Genomic DNA, 27,584 nt, shown 5'->3' on the forward strand with positions numbered 1-27,584 from the left:
TTTAAGTTTTTCCATTGTCGCATTCCAAGAGCTATAACTTTTTTATTTTTGCGTTGACATAGCTGTATAAGGTCTTGTTTTTTGCGGCAAGTTGTAATTTTTAATAGCATGATTTTGGGGTACATATTATTTATTGATTAACTTTTATTAACTTTTTTTGGGGGGGGATAGAAAAAACCCCTGAAATTTCGCCACTTTTTTGCATCCTAAATCTACGCTGTAAACGCTTTTTTTTTTCAAAATTATTTGTTTTTGTGTCTCCATATTTGAAGAGCCATAACTTTTTAATTTTTCCGCTGATGCAGCTGTATTTTTTGCAGGACGACTTGTAGTTTTTATTGGTACCATTTTGGAGTAGATGCGACTTTTTGATCACTTTTTATCACAAGTCAGGATTCTTAGGAAAAATTGCTGTTTTCTTTGTTTTTTATTTTATTTTTATGGCGTTCACCGTGCGGGCTAAATAATGTAATAGCTTTATAGTCGGGGTCGTTACGGACGCGGCGATACCAAATATGTGTAACTTTTTTGTTTTATTTTGTTTTTTTAATAGTAAAGCAGTTTGTAAGGGGAAAAAGTGGGTTTTTCATTTTTTTTCTTTTATTAACTAAACTTTTTTACTAGTCCCACTAAGGGACTTTAATATGCGATCCTCCGATCGCTATTATAATACACTGCAATACTTTTGTATTGCAGTGTATTACTGCCAGTCCGTTTAAAAACGGACAGGCATCTGATAGGACATGCCTCTGGCATAGCCTAGCAGGCATTCACTACAGGCAGACCTGGGGGCCTTTATTAGGCTGCCATCGGACACAGACACTCGGCGATCTTATTGCGGGGTGTCAGTGGGATGAGAGGGAGCTCCCTCCCTCTCTCCAAAACCACTCAGATGTGGCTCTCGCTATTGAGCGCCACATCTGAGGGGTTAAACGGGTGAGATCGATACTTATATCGATCTCTCCTGTTCGAGCAGGGATGCCCCCAGCCCTCAGCTACCTCTGGTAGCGGAGAGCAGGGAGATTTAACGGTTCCCTGCTCTGTTTATTTATTCTGATGCAGCGCCGTAAAAAGGCTTATGCATCAGAATAAAGCCTATTAGTGGCCGCCGTGAAAAGGCGTATTGGCGGTCACCAACAGGTTAAGTAGCCTCTCCGGTCTTCAAGCTTTAACCCCAGTGCGGGGCTCTGGACTTCGATGCGGGGAGACTACTAGGTCACTACCTCTTTAAGGTGGTCCCGATGTGAGTAGCGGCTGGCACTGGCAACGGACAGATGGCCACAGGCTGGCAGCAGACAGCCGACCACAGAGAGCTGGCAGCGGATAACTGAATACGATAGCAGGTGCAAACTGAAATAACATGCAAACAGGAAGCTTTGCAGGACACAACCAGGTTGCATCAAAGTTGCTCAGGCACCAGGTGAATAGTAGTGGTGCCTTAAATAGTCTATGAGCAAACAGGGATTGGAAGAGGATTTTTTAAACTGTGCACGCTGGCCCTTTAAGAGGTGGCTGGAGCACATGCGTGCACTAGGAACAAACCCACCACGAGAAGAAGGGGACACACACAGAAGACGCCGGTGGCCAGGACAGACAGCAGAAGCAGGCCGCCGGCTTGGAGGGTATGAGACCCGGCGGCGGGTAAGACCAGCAGGAGTGGCCACACCTTTGTTCAGCCAAAGATTGCCCCCAAAACTGCATAGAAACATCCCTTTTTATGCAATTCTGCATGAACCCCACCTATGTGTGGTCTTGTTCTCATGACCGTCCCATAAAAACCAGTACTGTTGGGAGGAATGTGGTTTTATAAATATTACTTAGACCTTAATGTAAAATGTTTATAAACCATAAATGGCCCACATTTATGAATTCTGTAAAATAATTAGACAGCGTAAACGTAGACCAGGTAGGCACAAAATGCACCAAATTTATCACAGTGGAGCACACCGTATGATAATTTTGGTGCAGCTTGAATGACTTGTTAGACACTTTTCCTTATACCACTTTTGATTTGGATTATTTTGCACCAGAATTGTGTGACAATACTTTGGCGCACATTCACACATTTGAGGCCACGCCCTGGCAAGCCATGTTACCTTTCCTGCTAAGCCACAACTTTTTTTTGGAACACTTTTTAAAAGTGTCTGATGAGGTGCAATTAAAATGGCACCAAACTGCACCAATTTGCATCCAAATTTGGTGCATTTTTCTCCACTTTACAGACCCAGATACAGTAGTAAATCTGTCCCCAATGCATCTTGAAATGTTCGAGTTTTGTGAAGAAAAGTATAAAGAAAAAATACTTCTGATCCTCCCCTCTAAGCATTCTGCCAAAGTACAGTGTCCATACTAAGGGCAGATACTTTTTACTGTCTGGTGATGGATAAGATTTAGGTTATGTTCAAACAAGAAAAATGTCAATTAGATTATGATGGTTTTTAATGAGGCCCAGTGTCGCTATGTGAGCTGTCAAAGTGAAAGAACAGAAGAGTTGTCATGGGGACAGACTCAGATTCTCTTCTGACAGAATCCATAAACTTGTCTTTAACCCATGATAAATACCTTACTGCTCAAGTTAACCCCTTGGTGCCATATGACAAACTGTATGGCACTGGGAGAGTGTACTTAGCGCCCAGTGCCGTACAATTATGAAATGGTTATCGTGGGAACGGTCTGGATATGGAGAAAACTACGACCTGGTTAATTAAACCCTTGAGATGTCACGCAAGTTTACAGAGGAGGGGGGCTGTCTTAGTTACCACATTATGGGACTATTTTAAAGGACAGCCCTGTGCCTTAGGCCCACAGGGCTGTCCTAAAATCATCCCTGTTGATACTTGAGGTATGCCCTAATAGTTGCCGGTGCATTGAAATAGATACTTAGGTATTCCAATACATTACAAGAAGATAAAGTGTAATACAATTGTTAAAAATACACAATTGCACATAAAAAATAATTATTTTTATTCTTTAACAAAAAAAAACATGTTTTATCACTTTTATTTGAGAAAAACTACATGGAAAATACATATATCATATCCCCTTAATAATTTCAGACTACAATAAAATTGAAAACATAATTTAAAGTATTGACAGGAAAAAAAACTTGTCAGAAATTTTTTTTTGCACATTAATCTTAACAAAATATGAATATACATTAAATGGAAAAAACTTTATATACCAAAAAAACAAGACCCAAAACAGCAACGTCAGCGAAAAAATAATAATGATAGCTCTCTGATCGCTGGGGGCACCACCACTGGGACACCCACCGATCATGAGAACTGGGGTCCTGAACCACCCGTCTCCCCCCCACCCCACAGTGAGGAGGACATTGACCGCTGCTCCATTCAAGCATGCGTACTACAGTTTCGTTCATTCAAAGTTTATGGGAATTACAGAAACAGAGTACAGTGCTCGTCTATTTCCGTCAGTCCCATAGACACTGAATGCATTTCTAATCCCGCCCAATCCCTGCCCATACACACCGGCTTCAGCCGGAACAGTATCATGCTCCCATAGTGCCTCCCACACAGTATAATGACCCATAGCTGCCTGTGAAAAAGAATTTATTTTCCAAAGTGTTTTATACCTACTGTATGCCTTATATACTCATATCCTTATATGTTTGTACAAGTTAGTTATATAAGAAGGTAGATGCTCTGCAGATACTCTGCAGAACTGGGACTTTAACCCCTTAATGACTGCCAATAAGCCTTTTCACGGCGGTCATTAGTGGGCTTTATTCTACAGCGCCGCCATTCCACGGCGCTGCATTAGAATAAAGTAAACAGAGCAGGGAGCTGTCAAATCTCCCTGCTCTCAGCTGCGAGAGGTAGCTGAGGGCTGGGGGCGTCCCTGCTCTGCCGGGTGAGATCGATATAAGTATCGATCTCACACGTTTAACCCTTCAGATGCGGTCACCGCATCTGAGTGGTTTTGGAGAGAGGGAGGGAGCTCCCTCTCATCCCACTGACACCCGGCGATAAGATCGCCGAGTGTCTGTGTCTCCAGTGGCAGCCGGGGGCCTAATAAAGGCCCCCAGGTCTGCCTGTAGCGAATGCCTGCTAGGTCATGCCGGAGGCATGACCTAGCAGATGCCTGTCCGTTTTAAACAGTAATACACTGCAATACAAAAGTATTGCAGTGTATTATAAAAGCGATCAGATGATCGCATATGAAAGTCCCCTAGTGGGACTAGTAAAAAAAAAAAAAAAGTTGAATAAAGTTTAAAAAAAAAAATCTGAAAAAAAAAATGAAAAACCCACTTTTTCCCCTTACAAAATGCTTTACTATAAAAAAAACACAATAAAGCAAAAAAGTTACACATATTTGGTATCGCCGCGTCCGTAACGACCGACTATAAAGCTGTTACATTATTTAACCCGCACGGTGAACGCTGTAAAAAATAAAATAAAAAACAAATGGAAAAATTGCTGTTTTCTGTTAATCCTGACTTTAAAAAAAATTTGATAAAAAGTGATCAAAAAGTCGAATCTACTCTCAAATGGTACCAATAAAAACTACAAGTCGTCCCGCAAAAAAAAGCCAACATACAACTGCATCGGCGGAACAATAAAATAGTTGTGTCTCCATATTTGAAGAGTCCTAAGAACAAATAATTTTGAAGAAAAAGTGTTTTTACTGTGTAAGTAGTAAAACATACAAAATCTATACAAATTTGGTATCTTTGCAAACGGAACAACCGGTTGAATAAAGTTATTGTGTTATTTATACCACACGGTAAACGACGTAGATTTAGGGCGCAAAAAAAAGCGTGGTGAAATTTCGGGTTTTCTTCTATCCCCCCCCCCCCAAAAAGTTAATAAAAGTTAATGAATAAATTATATGTACCCCAAAATGGTGCTATTAAAAAGTACAACTTGTCCCACAAAAACACAAGACCTTATATAGCGATGTCGACGCAAAAATAAAAAAGTTATAGCTCTTCAAGCAATTTTTAAGTTTTTCCATCGTCACATTTGGTCATTAGGGCCCAGAATGCAAGCCGGGGGAAGGGGTTAACCCCTTAATGACCAGCCTATTTTAGACCTTAATGACCAAGCCATTTTTTACGTTTTTCCATCGTCGCATTCCAAGAGCTATAACTCTTTCATTTTTGCGTCGACATAGCTGTATAAGGTCTTGTTTTTTGCGGGACAAGTTGTATTTTTTAATAGCTTCATTTTGGGGGACATATTATTTGTTGATTAACTTTTATTAACTTTCTTTGGGGGGGAATAGAAAAAAACCTGAAATTTCGCCACACTTTTTCGTGTCTTAAATCTACGCTGTTTACCGTGTGGTATAAATAACACAATAACTTTATTCAGCGGGTTGTTACGATTGCAACGATACCAAATTTGTATAGTTTTTGTATGTTTTACTACTTTTCGCAGTAAAAACGCTTTTTTTTCAAAATTATTTGTTCTTGTGTCATCCATGTTTTAAGAGCCGTAACGTTTTTATTGTTCCGCCGATGCAGTTGTATGAGGGCTTTTTTTTTGCGGGAAGACTTGTTGTTTTTATTGGTACCATTTTGGAGTAGATGCGACTTTTTGATCACTTTTTATAACATTTTTTTTAAGTCAGGATTCATAGAAAACAGCAATTTTTCCATAGGTTTTTATGAAATTTTTTACGGCGTTCACTGTGCGGGTTAAATAATGTAATAGTCTTATAGTCGGGGTCGTTACGGACGCGGCGATACCAAATATGCCTAACTTTTTTTATTTATTTTGGTTTTTTAATAGTTAAGGAGTTTGTAAGGGGAAAAGCTGGGTTTTCCTTTTTTTTTTTAAAATTAACTTTATTAAACTTTTTTTTAAACTTTTTTACTAGTCCCACTAGGGGATTTCACTATGCGATTATCCGATCGCATTTATAATACACTGCAATACTTCTGTATTGCAGTGTATTACTGCCTGTCCGTTTAAAACGGACAGGCATCTGCTAGGTCATGTCTGCGGCATGATCTAGCAGGCATTCGCTCCAGGCAGACCTGGGGGCCTTTATTAGGCCCCCGGCTGCCATAGAAGACACAGACACTCGGCGATCTTATTTCCGGGTGTCGGTGGGAGAGAGAGGGAGCTCCGTCCCTCTCTCCAAAACCACTCAGATGCGGTGCTCGCTATTGCGCACCGCATCTGAGGGGTTAAACATGTGAGATCGATACTTATATCGATCTCACACGGCAGAGCAGGGACGCCCCCAGCCCTCAGCTGCCTCTGGCAGCTGAGAGCAGGGAGATTTGACGGCTCCCTGCTCTGTTTACTCATCCTGATGCAGTGACGTAAAAAGGCATATGCATCAGAATAAAGCCCGTTAGTGGCCGCCGTTAAAAGGCGTATTGGCGGTCACTAACGGGTTAAGGCAGTAGTGCCGTGTGCAAAACACTACAGAGACTAAACATGGGGGAATCACGCGCTACGATTCAGGATTGCACGAGGGAACGGCCTCTCTAAGAACCAATTAAGTTGTGGGACTATGCCTAAACTTTATGACATTTGTTATTGTCCGTCTATAAATATTAGCATTGTGAGAAACTAGACATGGACAGCACAATCCACAGTATATACGTTGATCTGAGCCGCTAGGCATAAATTTAGAAACATGAACATTAGGTTCTTTGTAAACATTTTGATCAAACTGTATAAGCCCACTTGCCACTTCACGGCGACCTCTTTAAAGTGGGTCCCTACTCTAGCGGTTGCAGCACCGCATGGCGACTACCGCCACCACAGCACCGCTCCTGCAGAGGGAGCAACCCAGGGGCCCAAAAGCACCCATGCCTTCAGACCGTGCCAAGCCTCCTTGGCTCTGGGCCACGTCCCCCCACAAGTGCAGCACTACAGCAACAGACAGCACCACAACATGTGAACAGATGGAATGAGCTCACCTTGCCATGCGCCCCCAGTGGCCAACTGAGAGCACAAGCAAGAGCAGGAACACTTAAGAGGTCATTCTGGAATTAAAATCAGCTGGGTATTTTTTCAAATGCGTGGAGTGCTGGTACCAAGTAAAACAAAGGAAATGAGGAGGATAGACTATACAATATCAGCATTGTGAGAAACTAGACATGGACCGCACAATCCACAGTATATACGTTGATCTGAGCCTCTAGGCATAAGTTAGAAACATGAACATGAGGTTCTTTGTAAACATTTTGATCAAACTGTATAAGCCCACTTGCCACTTCACGGCGACCTCTTTAAAGTGGGTCCCTACTCTAGCGGTTGCAGCACCGCATGGCGGCTACCGCCACCACAGCACCGCTCCTGCAGAGCAGTCCGTCTATAAATATCCGCTGCTGATAAGAATAAACTAAAAGGATTTCCATACAGTAACGTGTCTCTGTGTGTATTTGCTTCTCCGAGCTGCTCATATTCATAAATTTATTCTTAAAAGCCAATTTGGAGCTGGATGGAACTCAAGGCGTAGTGGGTTGCTAAATTGCGCTCACACTGCCTCAGACAGTATAATGCCCACATACAGTATAATGCCCACATAGATGCCCCATACAGTATAATGCCCTATAAAGCATAATGCCCCATAGCTGATCCATACAGCATAATGCCCCTTAGCTGCTCCCATACAGCATAATCCCCCCATAGCTGACCCATACAGTATAATGCCCCCATAGCTACCACCACACACTATAATGCCCACAGCTGCCCCAAACACTATAATGCGCCTCTAGCTTCCCCATACAATACCCCATACAGTATAATGCCCCTCTAGATGCCACCATACAGTATAATGCCCCTTAGCTGCCACCATACATTATAATGCCCCTTAGCTGCCACCATACATTATAATGCCCCATATCTGCCCCTATACAGTATAATGCCTGCTCAGCTGCCTCTAGTGCGTGTCCATCTAGACAGTGCTGCACACAGTGCCCATGTAGATAGTGCCACACCTCTCAAAGGTAGTGCCACAACCCCTTTAATGATCGTGCCCCCCCTCCCCCAGTAGATAGCGATACCCCTCTGTAGCCATTGGGATTCCCTCTAGGGGCGGAGCGTTGGCAAAACCATGGCCGGGGATTTCGCTTCAGGAGGAGCCACTGACCATATATGGACAGTGACGTCAGGGATTCCCTCCAGGAGCAGAATCCCCGGCCATAGCATCGATAATGCTCTGGGCAGGGTATTCCGCTACAGGAGGAGCCACTAACGTCACTGTCCATATTTGGACAGTGATGTCAGGGATTCCCTCTAGGGGCGGTATCCCCAGCCATAGTGTTGTCAACGGTCTGGCAGGGGATTCTGCAATGGAGGAGTCATATTTGGACAGTGACATCAAGGGCTTCCCCGGGCTCAGCGCTTAAAGTAGCGCTGTGCCCGGAGAGTCCTCTGGACTAATGCTGAACCAGGGAGCGGACTGTTCCCTGCTTCAGCATTGTGTTCAACTGTATCTGCGTCCTGAGGACATACCGCTGAATCCGGGACGGTTGGGAGGTATGCTATACAAGTGTACCTATAAGGCACAATTCTCCCCCATGAATTAAATACAAAAATTCCCCAGTACATACACAGTATAGTATCCAGATAACCCACGTCAAGAAGCCTCACCTCCTGACAAAGCCTTGCTGAAACGCGCGTCTTATCTGTGGTGTCCTGGGACCGGTCCTTCATGGCGTGGGTTATCTGGACGTTATACTGTGTGCCTTATAGATACACTTTTAAAGTACTCAAATATCTACTGATCATTACCATTAGCTGGTTTACATTGCTTTCCCCAGTCTTATTATACTTCTCTCATACATACATTTATATATGCACCGTATGTAATGGGCCTTAACACAATTTGCACATCCAGGTCATCCACCTCCTATTTCTCCTTTTTTGTGACTGTCTTGTTGATTTTAACTCATTTATGTATATTTTATAACGTATGCTCAAATAAAGTTTTTTTTTTATAAACATATTGTGGTTGTGTTTTTCTGTATAGGTTTTGAGTCAATAGAGACCACAGCACCTAAGCCATTAAAAAGAGGGGGGGCCCCCTCCTTTACCCCATTGGGTGCCATTAGCTGTAATGGCAGCCTGGGGGCTTAATGAAGGCCCCCAGGTCTGCCATCCATCTGCCCCTATTAAAGGGGTGGTCCCACTACAACAACTTATCCGCTATTTGTTTGATCACTGGGGGTCCCACCGCTGGGACCACTGCCGATCAAGAGAACAAGGGTCCCGAGTCCCTTAATGAACAGAATAGGAGGTCACACATACGTGCTGCAGCTCCGTTCTTACTCTATGGGACAGCGGGAGATAGCCGAGCGCTACCTCTGGCAGTCCTATAGAAAATGAATGGAGCATCAGCACGCATGCCTGACCTGCCGCTCCTTTCATAAGGGGACTCGGGGTCCCCATTCTCTTGATTGATGGTGGGACCACCAGCGAACAAACACTTATCACCTATCCTGCGGTTTGTTTTGCGATGAGATGGAGTCCCTATTGGTTAATTAGAACGGGAAACCCATATATATCATAATCATATATCAAAATTGAGTAATGCACAATAAAATAAAAAACAAAATAAAATTCGAAACCTCTTTTCTCCCATTTTCCTCCTAAAGTACTGTAAAAAAAAACAAAAAAAAAAAACGTAATTGGTATAGCGGATCTGCAAAAACAACGGCGGTATTACAAGTTTTTTTTTCCACCCCACCCCCCCCCCCTTACAACTATGTTTTGTTTTTGCTGTTTCCCAGTACATTAAGTGATGCCACAAAAAACTACAACTCAGCCATATGAGGGCTTGCTTTTTGAAGGATATGTTAATGGAAAAGTAAAAAAGTTATGGTTTTTGGAAGGAAGGGAAAATAAATTAAGATAAAAAAACGGTAGTTCTTCTTTAAGTAGTGGATGAAGGTTAGATATGCTATTGAATTAGTAGGAGTTCTAACTGCTGCCATGATTCAGAGAACATCATAACAACAAGATTATCAGCAGAATATATCAGTCACTGCAGCTTTTCATCAGCCTTTTAATTCTGGGGAAATTCATACGCAGCAGCTAGAACAATCATCAGGTTACTGGACATTGCTAGAAAACCCTACGGATACTAACAGCTCACTACAGTAAATATAGTATACAAACTGTATACACAAACTATATGTGTCATAACACGTGCCAAGAAAGAACAGATAAAAAAAAAAAAAATTAACGTTGGCATGTTGCTTGTGGAGGAACAAATGTTCAAGGGCAGTCACTGACATCAGCAACGTCCGGATGACTCATTATCCTGATTTGCACCAGATCCCAACAAAAATGGTTGCTAGGGTTACTCTTTCGTAAAATTAGTACGGAGCTACTGGCCACTTTTGCACTAGTGTACGAGTCTGTGAATTCTATTTTCTAGTCTAGCTTAATGTGCGCTAAACAACAACAGCAACCAAAGCAAAGCATCAAATATAGAAGATATATAGAGAAGGTTCTTTTAACGCAGAAAATAAAAATGAGCTACTGTATATAAGTACTATAAAAGGAAGAAATATTAATTACCAGGAGCTCCGCAACGAACAAAAGACTCATAATAATGTTACACGATGGAATTGTGATTTACACCACATTATTATATCAATTGGCTCCAGAACTAAACTTCATGTAAAATATGTATTGTACATCTAGAGTTTATAGAATAGCATTAATTGTAATACCTGCAAGTAGATCTTCTTCAGGCCAGGAATACAGTCACCAATTTTACCAGATGCAAGACGCCCAATGCTAGAGGTTGCTCCAATGCACACCAACAATATCCATTCCGATTTATCTTTAAATCTCTGCTCCACAAACTTTATCTAAGAAAATAGAAAAACTATAATCAAAGAAGATGATACACAAAATGTTTCCATGGGACAGGCTTTTGGTAAGTTGTATTCCCAAAGGGCTTCCTTAACCCCTTAATGACCAGGCCTGAAAAGACCTTAATGACCAGCTAAATTTTTCTGTTTTTGCCTCTCTGCGTTTCAGCAGCCATAACTTTTTTATTTTTTCATTGACGTGGCTGTATGAGGCCTTGTTTTATGCGAGAGAAATAGTATTTTATTTTTCACACAGTTTGGGGGTAAAAAAAAATTTTTTTACGCCGTGAATTTAGGAAAAAGCGATTCTCGGAATAGTTTTTTTTGTTTATTTTTTATCCCGTTCACGTTTCACGCTAAATAACCCGTTAGATTAATTCTTCAGGTTATTACGGTCGTGTAGATACCTAATATGCATAGGTTTTATGTTTTTATTTAGTGTAGGGGCAATAAAATGTATTTAATGCAAAATAAAGACTCTTTTTGGCACTTTTTTTATTTATTTGTTTTGTTACTTTTTTTTTTTTATTTCAATAGATTTTTATTGATTTTTTCAACACAAATACAAGAAACATACATGGGAAGATCTCTAAACATTTCGAGATCTGTCTTACACTCTATAATGCAAACACGCAACCACAAGTTAACAATGCCTCCATTAAAACTTGCCCTTGGTTAGATCCAACCTATACATTACTTGAAATATCTAGATTGTAACCACTTATCCCACAACTGATTAGTGCGATGCTGTATGTGAACTTGTGATAATAATGTTATTTCATAATGACATTGCATATTCACCCTTTGAATAACTTCTCTAATATTCGGAAATTCTGGAGACTTCCATGTCCGAGCTATAGTTAGTCTAGTAGCAATTAAAATATGATGAATAATTACTCTCTTGTCCGGTGGGACGTCTTCCAATGTGATATCCAAAATAGCTAGCGAGGGGTTACTCTCAACCCGGAATTCTAATATTTCTGAAATTAAGTTAAATGTGTCCAACCATATTGGAGCTATATTAGGGCACGACCACCACATGTGTATTAAAGAACCCATGAGTCCGCATCCTCTCCAGCACAATCTAGAGGCCCCTTGGGTACTGTGTGCTACCCTAGTTGGAGTAAGATACCATCTAAGATGGATTTTTTTCATTAATTCCGTGTGATTCACACATTTGGATAATTTAGACGACCAACATGACGCTTTAATCCATTGCTCAATAGAGTAGGAAGTCCCCAGTTCACCTTCCCATTTTGTCATATATGCTGCCTTCCCTGTTTTCCCCATCTGAATAATAAGATCATAACTACATGTCATCCCTTTTACCACTCCTGACTCCGCCCACATAAACCTGTGAAAGGAATTAAAACTATCTGTTGTCGATTGTATTTTTACTGACTGCATGAGATGTCTGATTTGAAGATACTGAAAGAAAAGACTAGAGGAAATATTATGGGTTTTTGAAATATATTCGAAAGATTTGAACGTGTCCCCTTCGTAAAAGTCCGATATCCATTCAATCCCAGCTTCCACCCAAGGGGTAAACAAAATATTAGGAAGAAATAGTGCGAGAACTTGGGTTGGGATTTTAGTTAATGGCACTTGAATCCACTTTTCATTACATACATATTTACTCCACACCTGAAGAGAATCTGCCATTGATCGTAAAGGCATGGGTGGAGCTTTAGCTCCCAGATATACAGCCATCATAAAATGTTTCATTAAGAACTTAGGGAACATTGCGTCCTCTATTTGAGACCATAATGGTTGCTCAGTGGAAAACCAACTTGGTTTCATCTGATCCATTATAGCCGCTACATTGTAGGCTTTTAGGTTAGGAACGCCCAAACCTCCATATTTCCCTCTCTGAAACAGTAAATGTTTAGCTACTCTTGCTCTCTTATTGTTCCAAATGAATCTCATAATTACTGTTTGTAATCTGGACAATAATGAGGTCGATATTAAATAGGGTATCGTCCTGCAGTAGTATAGGTATTTGGGCAATATTAACATTTTTACTATATTAATCCTGGCCATCCAAGATAATTGAAATTTATCCAATCTATTGCACTCTTTCGTTATATGAGATAGAAGCGTCATGTAGTTTTTATTCATAACCATGAATGGGTGAGGCGTCAACATTATACCTAGATATGATAGCCCCTCATTCGCCCATATGAAGTTAAAGCTAGAGAGAAGTGGTTTCATTATTGGAGGAATATGAATGGGCATTATCAGGGATTTTGCTACGTTCAGTTTGTAATATGACATTTCAGAATAACACGCTATGATCCTAGTTATTTCCGTCAAGGAAGACATGGGCGATTTACAGATTAATACCACATCATCTGCGTAAAGACCAATTTTATGTTCCCTTCCCCCTACTATAATTCCTGAAATAAGTGAAGATGTTCTAATCATTTCCGCGAATGGTTCCATACACAAATCAAAAATTAGGGGGGAGAGAGGACAGCCCTGACGAGTTCCATTGCTTATGAAAAACTTTTTGGACAAAAACCCAGATGTGTATACCAGAGCTGAAGGGAATGTATACAGGGAAAGGACCGCTCTTTTAATAAAAGAGTGAAAGCCAAATTTGTCTAATACCGCTTCTAAAAAACGCCAATGTACTCGGTCAAAAGCTTTTTCCGCGTCCAAAGAGAGGACTACCGTGGGTTCTAACGAGTCATATGCAATCTGGATCAAGTCTAGCATCCTTCTGGTGCCATCTCTGGCCTGACGACCTTTCACAAATCCTACTTGATCCAGTGAGATCAAGGAAGGTAGGCACTCATTTATTCGCATAGCTAATAATTTTGAGAAGATTTTAATATCGCTATTCAATAGCGATATTGGACGGAAATTCTCTGGTCTATCCGCCGTTTTTCCTGGTTTAGGGAGAGTTATCAGGATCGCCTGTAACATTTCTGAAGGAGGAGATTGTTTGGCTACCAACCCATTATATGTATTCGTCATGAATGGAGTAAGTATTTCTTCAAATATTTTAAAATATTCATTTGGGAGTCCGTCTGGGCCCGGAGCTTTATTTAATTTTAAACCCTTCAATATTTTCCGTAACTCTATCTCTGATATTGGCGTATTTAAGCTAAGTAGTTGAGACTCAGAGAGTTGTGGGAGCTTTATTTCCGACAAAAACTCTTTAATTCGGTCTGAAGAAGCGTGAGTTAGTGAAGGGTCATACTTCAGATTGTATAATCGGCTATAATAATCTGCAAAGGAATCTGCGATCATTTGGGGATCATAAATCTTTTGTCCATTTGGACGAGCTAAATATGGTATTTTAGACTTAGCTGTTTGAACTCTCACCCTTTTCGCTAAGAGTTTACCTGGCCTATCCCCTTGTTCATAAAAATTCAATTTAAGGCGTTTCAAATTTTTATCGTATTGGACCAGATTCAGAACCTGTAGTCTATCCCGTAACTCTCTGAGAACTTCCCCCGTAGTCCTCGTAGGAGTTGATTTCATTAAGGATTCCTTGACTTTAATAGCCAACAACACTTCTTCCATTTCTTTGTTCCTAACTCTCTTTGCCCTAGCCGCCTGTTGAATAAAGAGACCCCTCACGAAAGCTTTATGGGAGCACCACACCATTTCTGGAGAAGCCGATGGGGAATTTATGTCAAAAAATTCTTCTAAAGCTGTTCGTATAGAATCTTGAACGGGCTTAGACTTCAAAAGAAACGTATTTAATTTCCAAGGGGCTCTTGGAGGGAAACTATATTGTGCCTTCAGTGTTAAGGATATGGGGGCGTGATCCGACCAAGTACTGACCCCTATTTCTGAATTCTCCGAGTTTAGGAGGATCTCCCTGTCCACGAGAAAAAAATCTATCCTGGAATACGCTGTATGAGGTGCAGAAAAAAATGTGAAATCTTTTTCGGATGCGTGTTGGTAACGCCATACATCGTGTAAATATTCCCCTGCTATCAGAGATTCTATGTCTAAACCTCTACCCCTTTCTGGGTTAGATCTATCCAATCTGTTATACATAACCGTATTAAAATCTCCACAAATCAGCAAGCCCCCTTGCTGTATCTTTTTAGTTTTAGTAAGAATTTTAGTGATAAACGGAATTTGCCGTTTATTAGGTGCATATAAAGACACTATGGTGTATAGAACTAAATCCAATTTGCATACCAGGATTATATATCTACCATGAGGATCTATTAATGACGCAATTTTTTCAAACACTACTGAGTTGTTGATTGCAATAGTAACTCCTGCTTTTTTCACATTGGTAGTAGCTGAAATAATGTTTAAAAATTTTGGATGTTTAAGAAGATGGACATCTTTTGTGCGCATATGTGATTCTTGAATGCATAATACATCACACCCAGATTTATTAGCTTCCTTCCACAACATAGACCTTTTATAAGGTGAGTTCAAACCATTTACATTGAGCGATACAAATTTAAGACCCATCTTGACTGAAAAGGCTTGACTTACGTTTAGCTTTAATCTTACCAGGGGAGAGGCCAAAAAGCAACCTTAAAGTAAAACAAACTTTAACATAACAACACACCGCTTTCCAACTTAGCGGATTGTTTGAAGAACCCAACAACCTGTTATTTCCCTCTTTCAGGGAAGAAAAGGGGGCAACGTCAGTAGGACCTGCCTTTCCCAAAGTAACCATGACTACCTCCCCAAGCAACCTCCTTAAATGACTACGACATTTGAAGCCATTATATATGAACACCATATTCTTAAACAATTATACAGTTATATCAGTCTCCCGTTTTCTTCCTGGATCTGCTTATTTTTTCTGACCACAATGGGGTGATCACTTCTGGACGAATCTCTTCCCTGCGTCGGGGACTTTGAGACGGCGAGGTAATAAATCCCCATTCCTGAAGTAATTCCTTCGCTGCTTCAGGTGAATTACACACGTGAATACTGCCGTTCCTGGATACAATCAGCTTCACCGGAAATCCCCATTTGTAAAGTATTCCTTTATCTCTCAAGATTCTTGTGAGAGGCATATATTCTCTTCGTTTTAACATAGTAGCTGCTGACAGATCAGGGTAGATCGCAATATCTTTAAAACGTTCCGGTAATTCTGGAGAGCTTTTTAAAGCCCTAAGGAATTCCTCTTTAATATGATAAAAGTGGATCCTGGCTATAGAATCTCTCGGGAGGTGAGGTGCAATATGCCGCGGTTTAGGAATTCTATGGATCCTGTCTATTGTCATATCCAAGTTGGATTTTTGAGGTAGAACCACGTTCAGTAGGTCAGTAAGATATGGAGCAAGCTGGTCCGGTGTCACTGATTCCGGAATGCCCCTGATTCTGACATTATTCCTGCGCGATCTGTCCTCAAGATCTAACACTTTGTTTGATAACCTTTGAACCTCCTCCTCTAGCGTTGAATTCGCATCAATTAACAAATTATGCGATTTGGCAAAGGATTCAAATTTGTGCTTGATATGATCCGTGCGCGACGCTATAGCCAAAATGTCAGTTTTCAGCTCCCCAACAATACTTTTAAAATCGGACTGTAGAGAGTCTCTCAAAGAATTTAGTAATTTTTTAATTGTGGTTTCCGAAACTGGGTGTAAGTCAGAGTCTTCCCCCATGTCATTGTTTAAGGACTCTGCTCTGGAAGAGGATGCAGGAGAGGGCGGGGGGAGTGATAACCGTCTCTTTGCTCCAGCCTGTCTAGAGGGAGAAGTGGCAAAAAACTCTGTGAGTTTAGTCGGTTTCGCTTTTTGGTCTTTCTTTTTTGTAGTGCCGCCCATTGTAAAGTATGATACACACGGTAAGCGAGAAAATTATAATAAACGTTCAATGCAAGTAACTGTGTACTTTATTTATCTCTGCCAGTAACTGTAGATATATCCTTGTACCGTATTGCGTTTTATGTTATATCTTGCTATGGAAAAGATGGGAAATGGCGGCTGCTCCTGCTCAAGCAGACTCTCTTTTAGTTCCTCCTATATTCTCTTTGCTGTGGTGGAAATCAATATCAAGTGGAGGATAGCTTGTGAAAGTCTGTGACTCTGCTCAACCTCCTTTCCACTGTGTGCACTGACCTGTTGTGACCCTCCAGAAATAAAGTTTATCACAATGGCGTTTCTTCCCTTCTAGGCCGTTCCCCTCCTTCCCCTCTTTCTCCTGCAGTGCTACTGACCCTCCGTGGGCTGCTGTGACTCCCCTCCTCACCTCCGTTCACAGAATCCTCACTGCTCTCCTGGAATCTGGCCTCCTGACCGCTGTTAATCTCCCAGACGAGATATCTGTAGGGCGCCTTAGCCCGGGAAGCCGTGCCTCGTGACTCCCCTCCCCCACGATGCTCCGACTTCTGAGACGAGTTTCCTCCGTTCCCCAGCTGATTCTCTGACCTCACTGCGCCCTCCGGGCTTAGGGTACGTTCATCTGCCGGGAGACTTCTTTTCCTGGTGTCCAATAGGTTTATTTAAGCCGGTTTGGGCTTCTTAGTCACGGAGCTCCCTGTTACACGTCCGTCCTCATGCAGGTCCAAGCCACGCCCCCTACTTTTTTTTTTTTAATCCCATCAAGGGATAACTTTATTTGTAACTTTATTTTTTACTTGTAATGTATTAGCATACTTCTGTACGCTAATACATTACACTGTGTCACTATGACACAGGCTGCTGATCGGGCAGCACATAGTGTGCCCGAACAGCAGGCACACGGAACAGATAGCCCTGGGGTCCTTTGTAGGTCCCCAGGACTGACTGCAGAGGGATTCCCCGGTGTTTGATCGCATCACTGGAATCCCGGTGATGCGATCAAAGAGGGAAATTCCCTTTGATCATGCCGCGGTCACGGACCGCGGTAATCAAAGGGTTACACAGCTGGGGTCCGAATGTTTGCCGACCCCAGCTGTGTTCAGGAGGCTGCTCTAAGATCAGGAGCTGTTAGTAACAGCTCCTGCTTAGAGGATGAGCGCTCACACGAGCGCTCATCAGCCTGATCTGCAGCGACGCCAAAAGACGTGTCTGTAGATTAAGCACCCGCACCGCCTGACGTCAAAAGACAGTGGGCGGTCGGGAAGGAGTTAATTATTGTTTTGGGTGTGGAGGTGCCACAGCCCCTTCACTGAAGTACCAACGCAGCGACACAGGCCAGGATCTAACACACAGATTTGATGCAGATTTAGTGACAATTTTTGGCTGAATTTTTTTTTAGAAAATAATCACTGTTATCAAACAAAAATTGGTTCTATAGAACCCGTAGCAAAATCTAATCACTGGAATAGAGTAGTCACTAATATGAATAAATACCTTTTGAGTATGCTTTAAAATCAACAAAAATGGTGACTTAAAAAAGTTCACATATAAATAAATGAATGAGGTCCCTAGTCCATGGGATATGCTGGTATTCACGATTACCCCAATGGTGGGTGTGTTTAGAAGTAGAGAGCTTAAAGAAAATGATTATTAGGCACCATTCAATTCATTCAGCGCTTGCTCATTTTACATTAATAGTCTATATCAGATATTTATTTCGGTAGTTTATTAACATACAGTTGCTAATGACATGAGAGACTATTGTATTAGAGCATTACCAGTTAGTCATTTGGTTCAGCTCCTATATTCATCAGTCCCACACCCACATTAACCCTGCATTCAGGAAATCACAGCATGGAAGATATATATGTGTAGCATGGGGTAATCGTGAATACGAGCATATCCCATGGACCTCATTCATTTATTTATATATCATATTAAGTCACCATTTTTGTTGATTTTAAAGCACACTCAATAAAAGTTATTTATTATTCCAGTGATCAATTTTTTAGCCAAACACAGAAGTGGACACAAAAGAAAGGAGATACTTTGGACCCACTTCTGGCTTTGGCTCAAAAACTGCATCAAAACTGTGTGTGATCCAGCCCTTAAAGTTCACTTGACTAGGCTACGCTCCAGTGCCAGATACAGCTGCAGTAAAGGGGCCTTGGTTCCCCCTGCTTACAGAGTTATGGCCTATACTAAAGATAGACTACCAATGTACCATTCCATAAAATCCCTTTAACGTGGATAAACTAGATCATCCCTTTCATTTTTTAATATGTCAGTCAGTATGTAATAATAAGTCTATATAGAGAAAAGGCTAAAAATTAACATTTTTCATGGAGAGAGCCCGATCTCCTGTAATTGGGGTCTCTGAGCTTTTTACTGGCTGTTTCAGTGATTCACCGGCATGTGTGTGTGAACACGGAGTGATGTCATAATACTAGGAGTAGACAGAGAGGAAGGGTATTTACCCCTTTAGGACGCAGCCTGTTTTGTCCCTGAGGCACAGACAATTTTTTCAAATCTGACGTGTTATTTTATGTGGTAATAACTTGGGAATGCTTTTACCTAGCCAAGGGATTCAGAGATTGTTTTCTCGTGACACATTGTACTTTATTTTAGTGAAAAAATTTAGTTGATAAATTCAATATTTATTTGTGAAAAACACCAAAATTTTGAGAAAATTGAAAAAATTTCATTTTTCTAAATTTAAATATATCTGCTTGTAAAACACACAAAGTTGTTACTAGTTAATATTTCCCATACGTCTACTTTATGTTTGCATCTTTTTTGAACTTCTTTATTTTTCTAAGACGTTACAAGGCTTAGAACTTTAACAACAATTTCTCGCACTTTCAAGAAAATTTCAAAAGGCTGGTCTTTCAGGGACCAGTTCAGTTCTGAAGTGGCTTTGCAGGATTTATATTTTAGACAGTCCCCATAAATCACCCCTTTTTTAAAAACAGCACCCCTCAAAGAATTCAAAACAGCATTCACAAAGCCTCATAACCCTTTATTCGTTTCACAGGAATTAAAGCAAAGAGGTGAAATTTACAAAATTAAATTTTTTATTTTTGCCAAAATTAATTTGTAATAGAAAAAAAAAATTGTGTAATATAGAAGGTTTTCCAGGGAAACGGAACTCCATTTATTTCCCAGATTCCCACATGTGACCTTCGTGTTCTAATGGACTAAAACACAGGCCTCAGAAGCAAAAGAGCAACTAGTAGATTTTGGGGCCTCCTTTTTTTTTTTTTAGAATATATTTTAGGCACTAGGTCAGGTTTGAAGAGGTCTTGTGGTGCCAAAACAGTGTAAACCCCCCAAAAGTGACCCCATTTTGGAAACTACACTACTCAAGGAATTTATCTAGGGGTATAGCGAGCATTTTGGCCCCACAGTTTTTTTTTGCTAAATTTATTGGAATTTGGAATTAGTCTGTAAAAATGAAAATCTACTCTTCCTGAAAAAACTTAGACATATTTAATTTTTACAAGGAATAAAGGAGAAAAAGCACCCCAACATTTGTAAAGCAATTTCTCCCGATTACGGCAATATCCCATATGTGGTAATAAACTGCTGTTTGGACCCACGGCAGGGCTCAAAAGGGAAGGAGCGCTTTTTTGCTTTTGGAGCTCAAATTTACCTTCAATGCTTTTCGGTGCCATGTCAAATTTGTAAAGCCCCTGAGAGAGACTAAAACAGTGGAAATACCCCAAAAGTGACCCCATTTTGGAAACTACACCCCTTAAAGACTCTATCTAGATGTATAGTTAGCATTTTGACCCCACAAGTCTTTTGCAGAGTTTATTAGAATTAGACCATGAAAATAAATATCAACATATTTATTCCACTAAAATGCTGAATTTTTTCATTTTCACAAGGAATAAAGGAGAAAAAGCACCCCAACATTTGTAAAGCAATTTCTCCTGAGTACGGCTATACCCCACATGTGGTCAAATGTTTGTTTTTTTCTCATTAGAAATGTATTAACCCTTTCAGGACTGATCCATTTTTGCTTTTTAATTTTAGTTTTTCTCTCCCCGCCTTCCAAGAGCCATAACCTTTTTATTTTTCTGTCAATAGAGTGGTGTGATGGCTTATCTTCTGCAGGAGGAGTTGTAGTTTCTATTGACACCATTTAAAGTACCATATAATTTACTGGAAACTGAAAAAAAACGTTCTTTGCATGATGAAATTGGAAAAAACAGTCATTCCTCCATTGTTTTTTTGGGTTACGTTTTTATGGCTTTCACCATGCGGTAAAAACGACAACTCAACTTTATTCTGCGCCTCAATACTATTACGGTGATATCAAATTTATATTCGTTTTTTTAAATATATATTTTACTACTTTTAAAAAAATAAAAATAAATAGTTGTTGGAAAAAAAATTAAAAATAATTGGTTTGTTTTACCACATTCCGGGACCCAGAACTTTTTTATTTTTTGGTTGATTGAGCGGTGTGAGGGCTTATTTTTTGCGGGATGAGCTGTAGTATTTATTGGTACCATTTTTTGGTACATACAACTTTTTTTTTTCATTATTGAGTTTATTATTTTAAAACAAATACAAGAGTACAAAAATAATGCGGTATCATCACAAGCATACAAAATATGTGGTAACAGCATATGCGAAGAAATGAAGATAGTGGAAGAACAAAAACAATGTAGTTGTAATACAAAGTACGTATGGCACATTTTCCATAATACAGTTATCAGTGCAATAATTCAAAATGACTATATTAATGGAAATAAAGGGAAAGAGGGGAAAGAGAAGGAATAAGGGTATGTTCACACGGCAGCGTCCGTAACGGCTGAAATTATGGGGCTGTTTTCAGGGGAACACAGCCCCGTCATTTCAGCCGTAACGGCATGTGCAGGCGCTTGAACGCCACATCCATTACGGACGTAACTGGAGCTGGTTTTCCATGGAGTCCATGGAAAACGGCTCCATTTAAGTCTGAAGAAGTGACATGACACTTCTTTGGCGCGGGCGTCTATTTACGCGCCGTCTTTTGACAGCGACGCATAAATATACGCCTTGTGTGAACAGACAAACGTCAGCCCATTGCTTTCAATGGGCAGATGTTTGTCAACGCTATCGAGGCGCATTTTCGGATGTAATTCGAGGCGTAAAACGCCCGAATTACCTCCGTAAATAAGCCGTGTGAACATACCCTTAGCGATCAACCGATGGCACTTCAGCGCTCACTGTGGGTTATCATGCACCAAAAAAACAAATCTCAATCAATCAATCAACACCAGCCAACCACTGAGGAAGATCGTTACCATCCCGGAACTCAAACCATAGCGCCCAAGTGTGAAGAAATCTCACAGAACTACCATGGTCATCGGACAGTTCCTCCGTTCTCATAATAAGGTTCACCTCAACAACCCATTCACCCAGAGAAGGAACCTGTGTAGATTTCCAATGGCGAGGAATTACAGTTCTAGCTGCAGTCAGGAAATGTCTAAGAAGAACTTTAAGGCCGGAAAGTGTCCCAGGTAGAATAGTGAGCAGACCTGCCACAGTAGTAGCAGGAATGGCAGATGCAGCAAGTTTGGCTAGAGAGATCAAATATTTTTATCCAAAATGGACGCAATAAGAAGCAGTCCCATCGAATATGTAGCATAGTCCCGGTGGCTCTCCCGCAAAGGTCTGACACAGAGGGGAAAATCCAATGCAAAGGAGATGGATACCTGTATCACCTGGTGTGAATTTTATAATTCTTCTCTTGTGCAAAACACAATGTAGGAAGTTTATACGTAAGTATGAATGCCTTCCGCCAATCTTCACATACAACTTCTTGATCACTTTTTATTCAATTTTTTGCCAAGAAAGGTGGCCAAAAACAAGCAATTCTGACAATTCTTTATTCTTTTTAGTGTTCACCATGAGCTATAAATAGCAATTTTACTTTATTCTGTGGGTCGATATGATTACGGCGATACCAATATAAATATATACCGTATTTTTCGGACTATAGGACGCACCTGACTAAGACGCACCAAGGTTTTAGACAAAAGAAAATAGGAAAAAAAAAATCATATTTTACTATTTTTACAAAGCAAAAACTATTAGTTAAAAAAAAAAATTTGTTCCGTTTCACCACATTCTGAGAGCATGCTACACTGTTTCCGTAACTCGACCATGTACGCTGTTTTCAGAGCTGCAGAGTTCCGAAAACAGCGTAGCTCTTCCCGTTAACGTAACTCCCATTAATTTCTATGGGAGATACGGAAACAGAATAGCTCAGCGAGCACTCAGCTGTTTCCGTAACTCCCAACCACCTAACCAGGAAGTCGCCGGGAGACAGCGGAGCGAGTAAGAGAGAACGGGGTTTAGATAGGTGCGGGTCCCAGAGCTGGGACCCGCATCTTTCTGACATTTATGACATATCCTGTGGATATCCAAAAAATAAAATATTTGAAGCAGCACAAATCCCGATATCAGGAGCGGTGTCTGACGTAATGTAATCCTCAGAAAAAGCATGGTTGAACAGCAGCACACGTCTCCCAAATTTCAATCAATATATTCCTTTATTGGTCAAACATCCAGTAAAAAATGGCAATAAAGGAATATATTGATTGAAATTTGGGAGACGTGTGCTGCTGTTCAACCATGCTTTTTCTGAGGATATCCTGTGGATATGTCATAAATGTCCTTCATGGGAAGACCCCTATAAATGCCGCGGTCGATATTGACCAGGCATTTAACTAGTTAAACGGCCAGGAACAGCGCCATCGGCCGATAAAGCAGCTTGTCAGCTGTAAAACAGTGCATGAGCCCGCTCCAAACATCATCCCCTCTACACTCCATGACGTGCCGGCACATCATGGGTCGGGAATGGGTTAAGTAAGAAGCGGTCAGGGGGCCCGGCACTGCTGGGTGCCTTGACTACCAACTATAAGACGCAGGGACTTTTTAGCAAGATTTATTCTTGCTAAAAACTGCGTCTTATAGTCCAAAAAATACGGTATATATAATTTTTCTATGTTTTGCAATGTTTGCACAATAAAATCACTTTTTTTTTTTAAACACATTTTTTGTGTCTTCATATTCTGAGCCATAACTTTTTTCCAGTCAAAAAAACTGGCTAAAGGGCTCGTTTTTTGCAAGACGGGTTGTAGTTTCTATTGGTACTATTTTGGGGTATATGCGACGTTTTTATCACTTTTTATTTTATATTTTGGGAGGGCTGGTGACCAAAAATAGTGATTCTGGTCGTTTTGGATTTTGTTTGCGATGCTCACCGTGCGGGGAAAATAACAATATAGTTTTATAGTTTGGGTCATTACGAACGCGGTGATACCAAATATGTGCATTTTCTTAACGGTTTAATTTTTTTCCTATAATAAAAGACTTCTTATATGAAAAAAAGCAGTTTGTTTTTTTAACATAAAACTTTTTTTACATTTTTATAAACACATTTTTATTAACTTTTTGACTTTTTTTTTCTCCCACTAGGGGACTTGAAGACCTGCAGCACTGATTACTGCTAGAATACAGTAATAGGTAGTATATTGTATTCTGTCAGTTTGACACTGACAGTGAAGTAAGAGGAAGCCTATCAGGACCTGCCGGAAGCTGGTCCCCATAGGCTCTCGTACATGGCAGACCTATGACCATCGGCAACCCCTTCGATTTCCGATCTGCTACCAACCCCCTAAATGTGGTGATCGCAATCGATCACTGCATTTAAGGGGTTAATTGCTTAAATCAGCGGCGATGGATCGCTGATCGACAACAGTGGAGTGTCAGCTGTCGGGGACAGCTGACCTCCAGGTTCCTGGCGCACACCGTCACCGACAGTGTGCATCGGGAACGACTCAGTGGCAGACCCGGAGGCCATTGTCTGGATTCCGGTTGCCATGCCAATGATCGGCAACCCCTGCGATTGCATTGTGGGGGCTGCAAATCTGATAAAAACCCCCTAAATGTGGCGATCGCAATCAATCGCCGCATTTACAGGGTTAATTGCCAGAATCCGCGGCGATGCACCACTGGCCGGCAAGACCTCCCAGTTCCCGGCGCACAGAGTCCCCGACAGTATGCACCGGGAAACTCACATTCTCTTCCTTTCTGGAAAAACAAAAGTTAGTTTAGCAGATCCAATCTATATATTTTGGAGAAAGCTAGGTTTTGTGGTCTATGTTTTGGTAGTGATCAGGAAACACACTCAAAGATTTCCGGGTCCTATCTAAAAAAAATAATAATACAGGAGGAAAACATGACTTTGGTTGCCTACCAGCTGGCATTTTCTAATCTTCACTTTAAATAAATGATACTGAAAACTATTTTAAGTTTAATTTTTGATTATTTGATTATTCATTTAAAAGCAATATATAGACTAGTTCACACCAGAATCCTGCTATAGTAGCTGATGCGGTATCACTATTAAGTCAACACAGTCTCTATTTCTTGTTATTTATACTTTTATACCATTTGTAATAGTCACATACCAGGTGTATATATGGAACAAAATATCCCAAAACCGTTGTAGCGATACCACAAGCCCAGATTCTGTAGGTCTTCTTCCGAAATACTTGCATGTTGAAATACTTCCGTGTATGTACCAGACACTGCTGGGTCTTACTTCTTCCTGCCAAATTCTCTTTTTCTTTAACATCTACCGGGGTTGGCAGAAGTGGCTTAAAGGTCAGAGAGAGAAAAATTTGAACGAACATGAAAACACTGAGCACTTGAAATGTATGTGCCAATCCAATAGCTTTTCCCATTGTCTTCAGCAAGAAAGGAAAGCATATTGAGAACACGCAACCTCCCCCGGCCACTATGCCGTTCACAAGACCAAGGCGCTTCTTGAAGTAATGACCAAGTATGACCAATGAAGGTTGGAAAGCAAAAGAGCTGCCACAACCAAAGAGGATCCCGTAAGTAAAATATCGGACACCAAGAGACCTGTTGAGAAGAAAAAAATTATATATCAATTTATATATTTACACTTTATAAAGCAATAACTCCAGTAAACATTTTTACCATTGTCCTTATTCATTAGGGAGTCCTTCCGTCTCCCTAATGTAGTTTTTTTTCTGACTCTAGGTTTTCTAACTAATGGTCCAAACATGAAATCTACACTCTAGTAAAGATGCGTATGTCCCATCTTTGCACCTCCAGTATCTACATAACTTCCGGTATGTGTGAACTCCCCACAAAACTACTTATCATTGCAAAAAATAAAACAGAAATAAAAGTAACAAGGTATTCACATGGATAACCATGTGTAACAATGTGGGTTCTAGACAGCTTGTTTAGGTTTTTGCATAAATTGTCAACTTGATTTATTGAATACATAGTCAGCGCAGGCAGCAGGAATGGGTATGTGACTCCCCACTCAACCATACCTTTCACAGAATTGAGATGGCAAAGTAAACAAAACTGCTGACATGGGTCACAGTGTTGCCACCATATGCTCTTTAGAGTATAGGGCATACTACTTTGCCTATCTTCTGTGGGTAAAAGCAGTGATCATTGGCTGATCTCCCTCCACTACAATGGCCTGAGCGTGCTCAAAATGTTGAGTTGCACAAGGTATATGATCTTGTCCACAACACTGGCAATAAATGACAATGCTGATGAAGAGGGAAAATCCACGTCACTGACTAAGTCACCTGAAAAATAGCTGCTCTACTGTACCTGATTAACACAAATATTCAGATGATCATGAGCCTAGAAACTCCCAGATCTACTTAAGACTCTTAAAGGAACACTAAAACTAGAAAATGCCTTTACTTTGATCCTAAACTAATTGGCCTCATATTCCAATATACTGAGAAAATGATAAGGTATTAATCTCTATGTGTCCCAGGAGATCAGCCATGTTCCAGACAACTGGCTGCAGCAGGAGCCTCCCCTCTCTGCTGAAGTATACACAGATCATTAATGACTGCCCCCTTGGCTAAGTCCCACTCCCTCCTCCATTCTCAAACCAGAAATGGAACAGATAAGCAGGAAATTAACCCCTGTGTATCCGCATGTTTTCTAAAAGATTATTTGTTTCAGGAACATGAAGATGCTGAAGACTGTAACCGTGTGAGCAAGTTAATCTCCATTTTACTTTTATCATTCGTTTCTAGGATAAGTGTTCCTTTAAATCTAAAGACAAATTCTGAGATGCCTACAATGAAATAATACTTGCCATTACAACAACCCAAGTTATTGGGAAGAAATGATTATACCAAGCTACTGTACAACGTTTTCCTTTTATCCATCAGTGAAGCTGGCATTCATCTCCCCACCCTCACTCACTAGACTATCAAGAAAAATAGTTAAATCTTTTTCCACCTTATATTCTGTTGTCTACACTGGGATGCTTTTTACAGGATGGTGAGTCTTATGCCTTTGTGAGGTTTAAAATAAATAAGGAGGTTTTTCTGAAAATGTGTATATAAATGACAGATAAATATACATTTAAATAGTACAACAATTTAAATGGAATTTATCTTGAAAAATCTCATTACTACAAAAAAAAAATCTTGTACGCAGAGGGCAAAGGATTGTTATCCGCCGCTAATGACTGAAACAAATGACCAATGTCGGAAAATAACAAAATTAAAAACCATGACAAAACAAATAAAAATAATTTGGGTAATTTAGATCTATGAAAAATACAGAATCTTCATCAAACCATCATAAAAAAATTGGACTATATATGATCAGTCTAAATGTGTTATGGAACTTTTATAATACGGAGGCTGCAGTACATGTGAGGTTTCACAATCCTAAAATCTCCCTTCAGTGCTCCACTGACAGCCCTTATAATTTATTCATAAATAATATGTTTGTATGTGTGGCTTAGTGATAAAAGATATGACATACTTAGTGGATAGAACAATACAAAGATCAAAGAGTGAGCCTCTCCTTAAAACAAAGAGGAGTAACAATGCAAAACATTTTAAGGCCTCATGCACACGACCGTAGCCATGTGCACGGCCGTGATTTTCGGGTCGGCCGCGAGCTGAGCCCGGACCGCAGAA

The 27,584-nt window shown here is 40.5% G+C and overlaps 1 protein-coding gene across 1 annotated transcript in view; it reads right to left on the reverse strand.

The window, feature by feature from the left end:
- SLC16A2 (solute carrier family 16 member 2) overlaps positions 1–27,584 on the reverse strand; it is a 214,271-nt gene that overhangs the window by 21,036 nt on the left and 165,651 nt on the right. Inside the window, exons 3-4 of the mRNA XM_075835721.1 lie at positions 25,053–25,509; positions 10,664–10,804 (exon numbers count right to left, since the gene is read on the reverse strand). Of these exons, the coding sequence (XP_075691836.1) occupies positions 10,664–10,804; positions 25,053–25,509 (598 nt within the window). The remainder of the gene's footprint in view (positions 1–10,663; positions 10,805–25,052; positions 25,510–27,584) is intronic.

This window comes from Rhinoderma darwinii, chromosome 8 (assembly GCF_050947455.1).
Source record: "Rhinoderma darwinii isolate aRhiDar2 chromosome 8, aRhiDar2.hap1, whole genome shotgun sequence".
Classification (NCBI taxonomy): domain Eukaryota; kingdom Metazoa; phylum Chordata; class Amphibia; order Anura; family Rhinodermatidae; genus Rhinoderma; species Rhinoderma darwinii.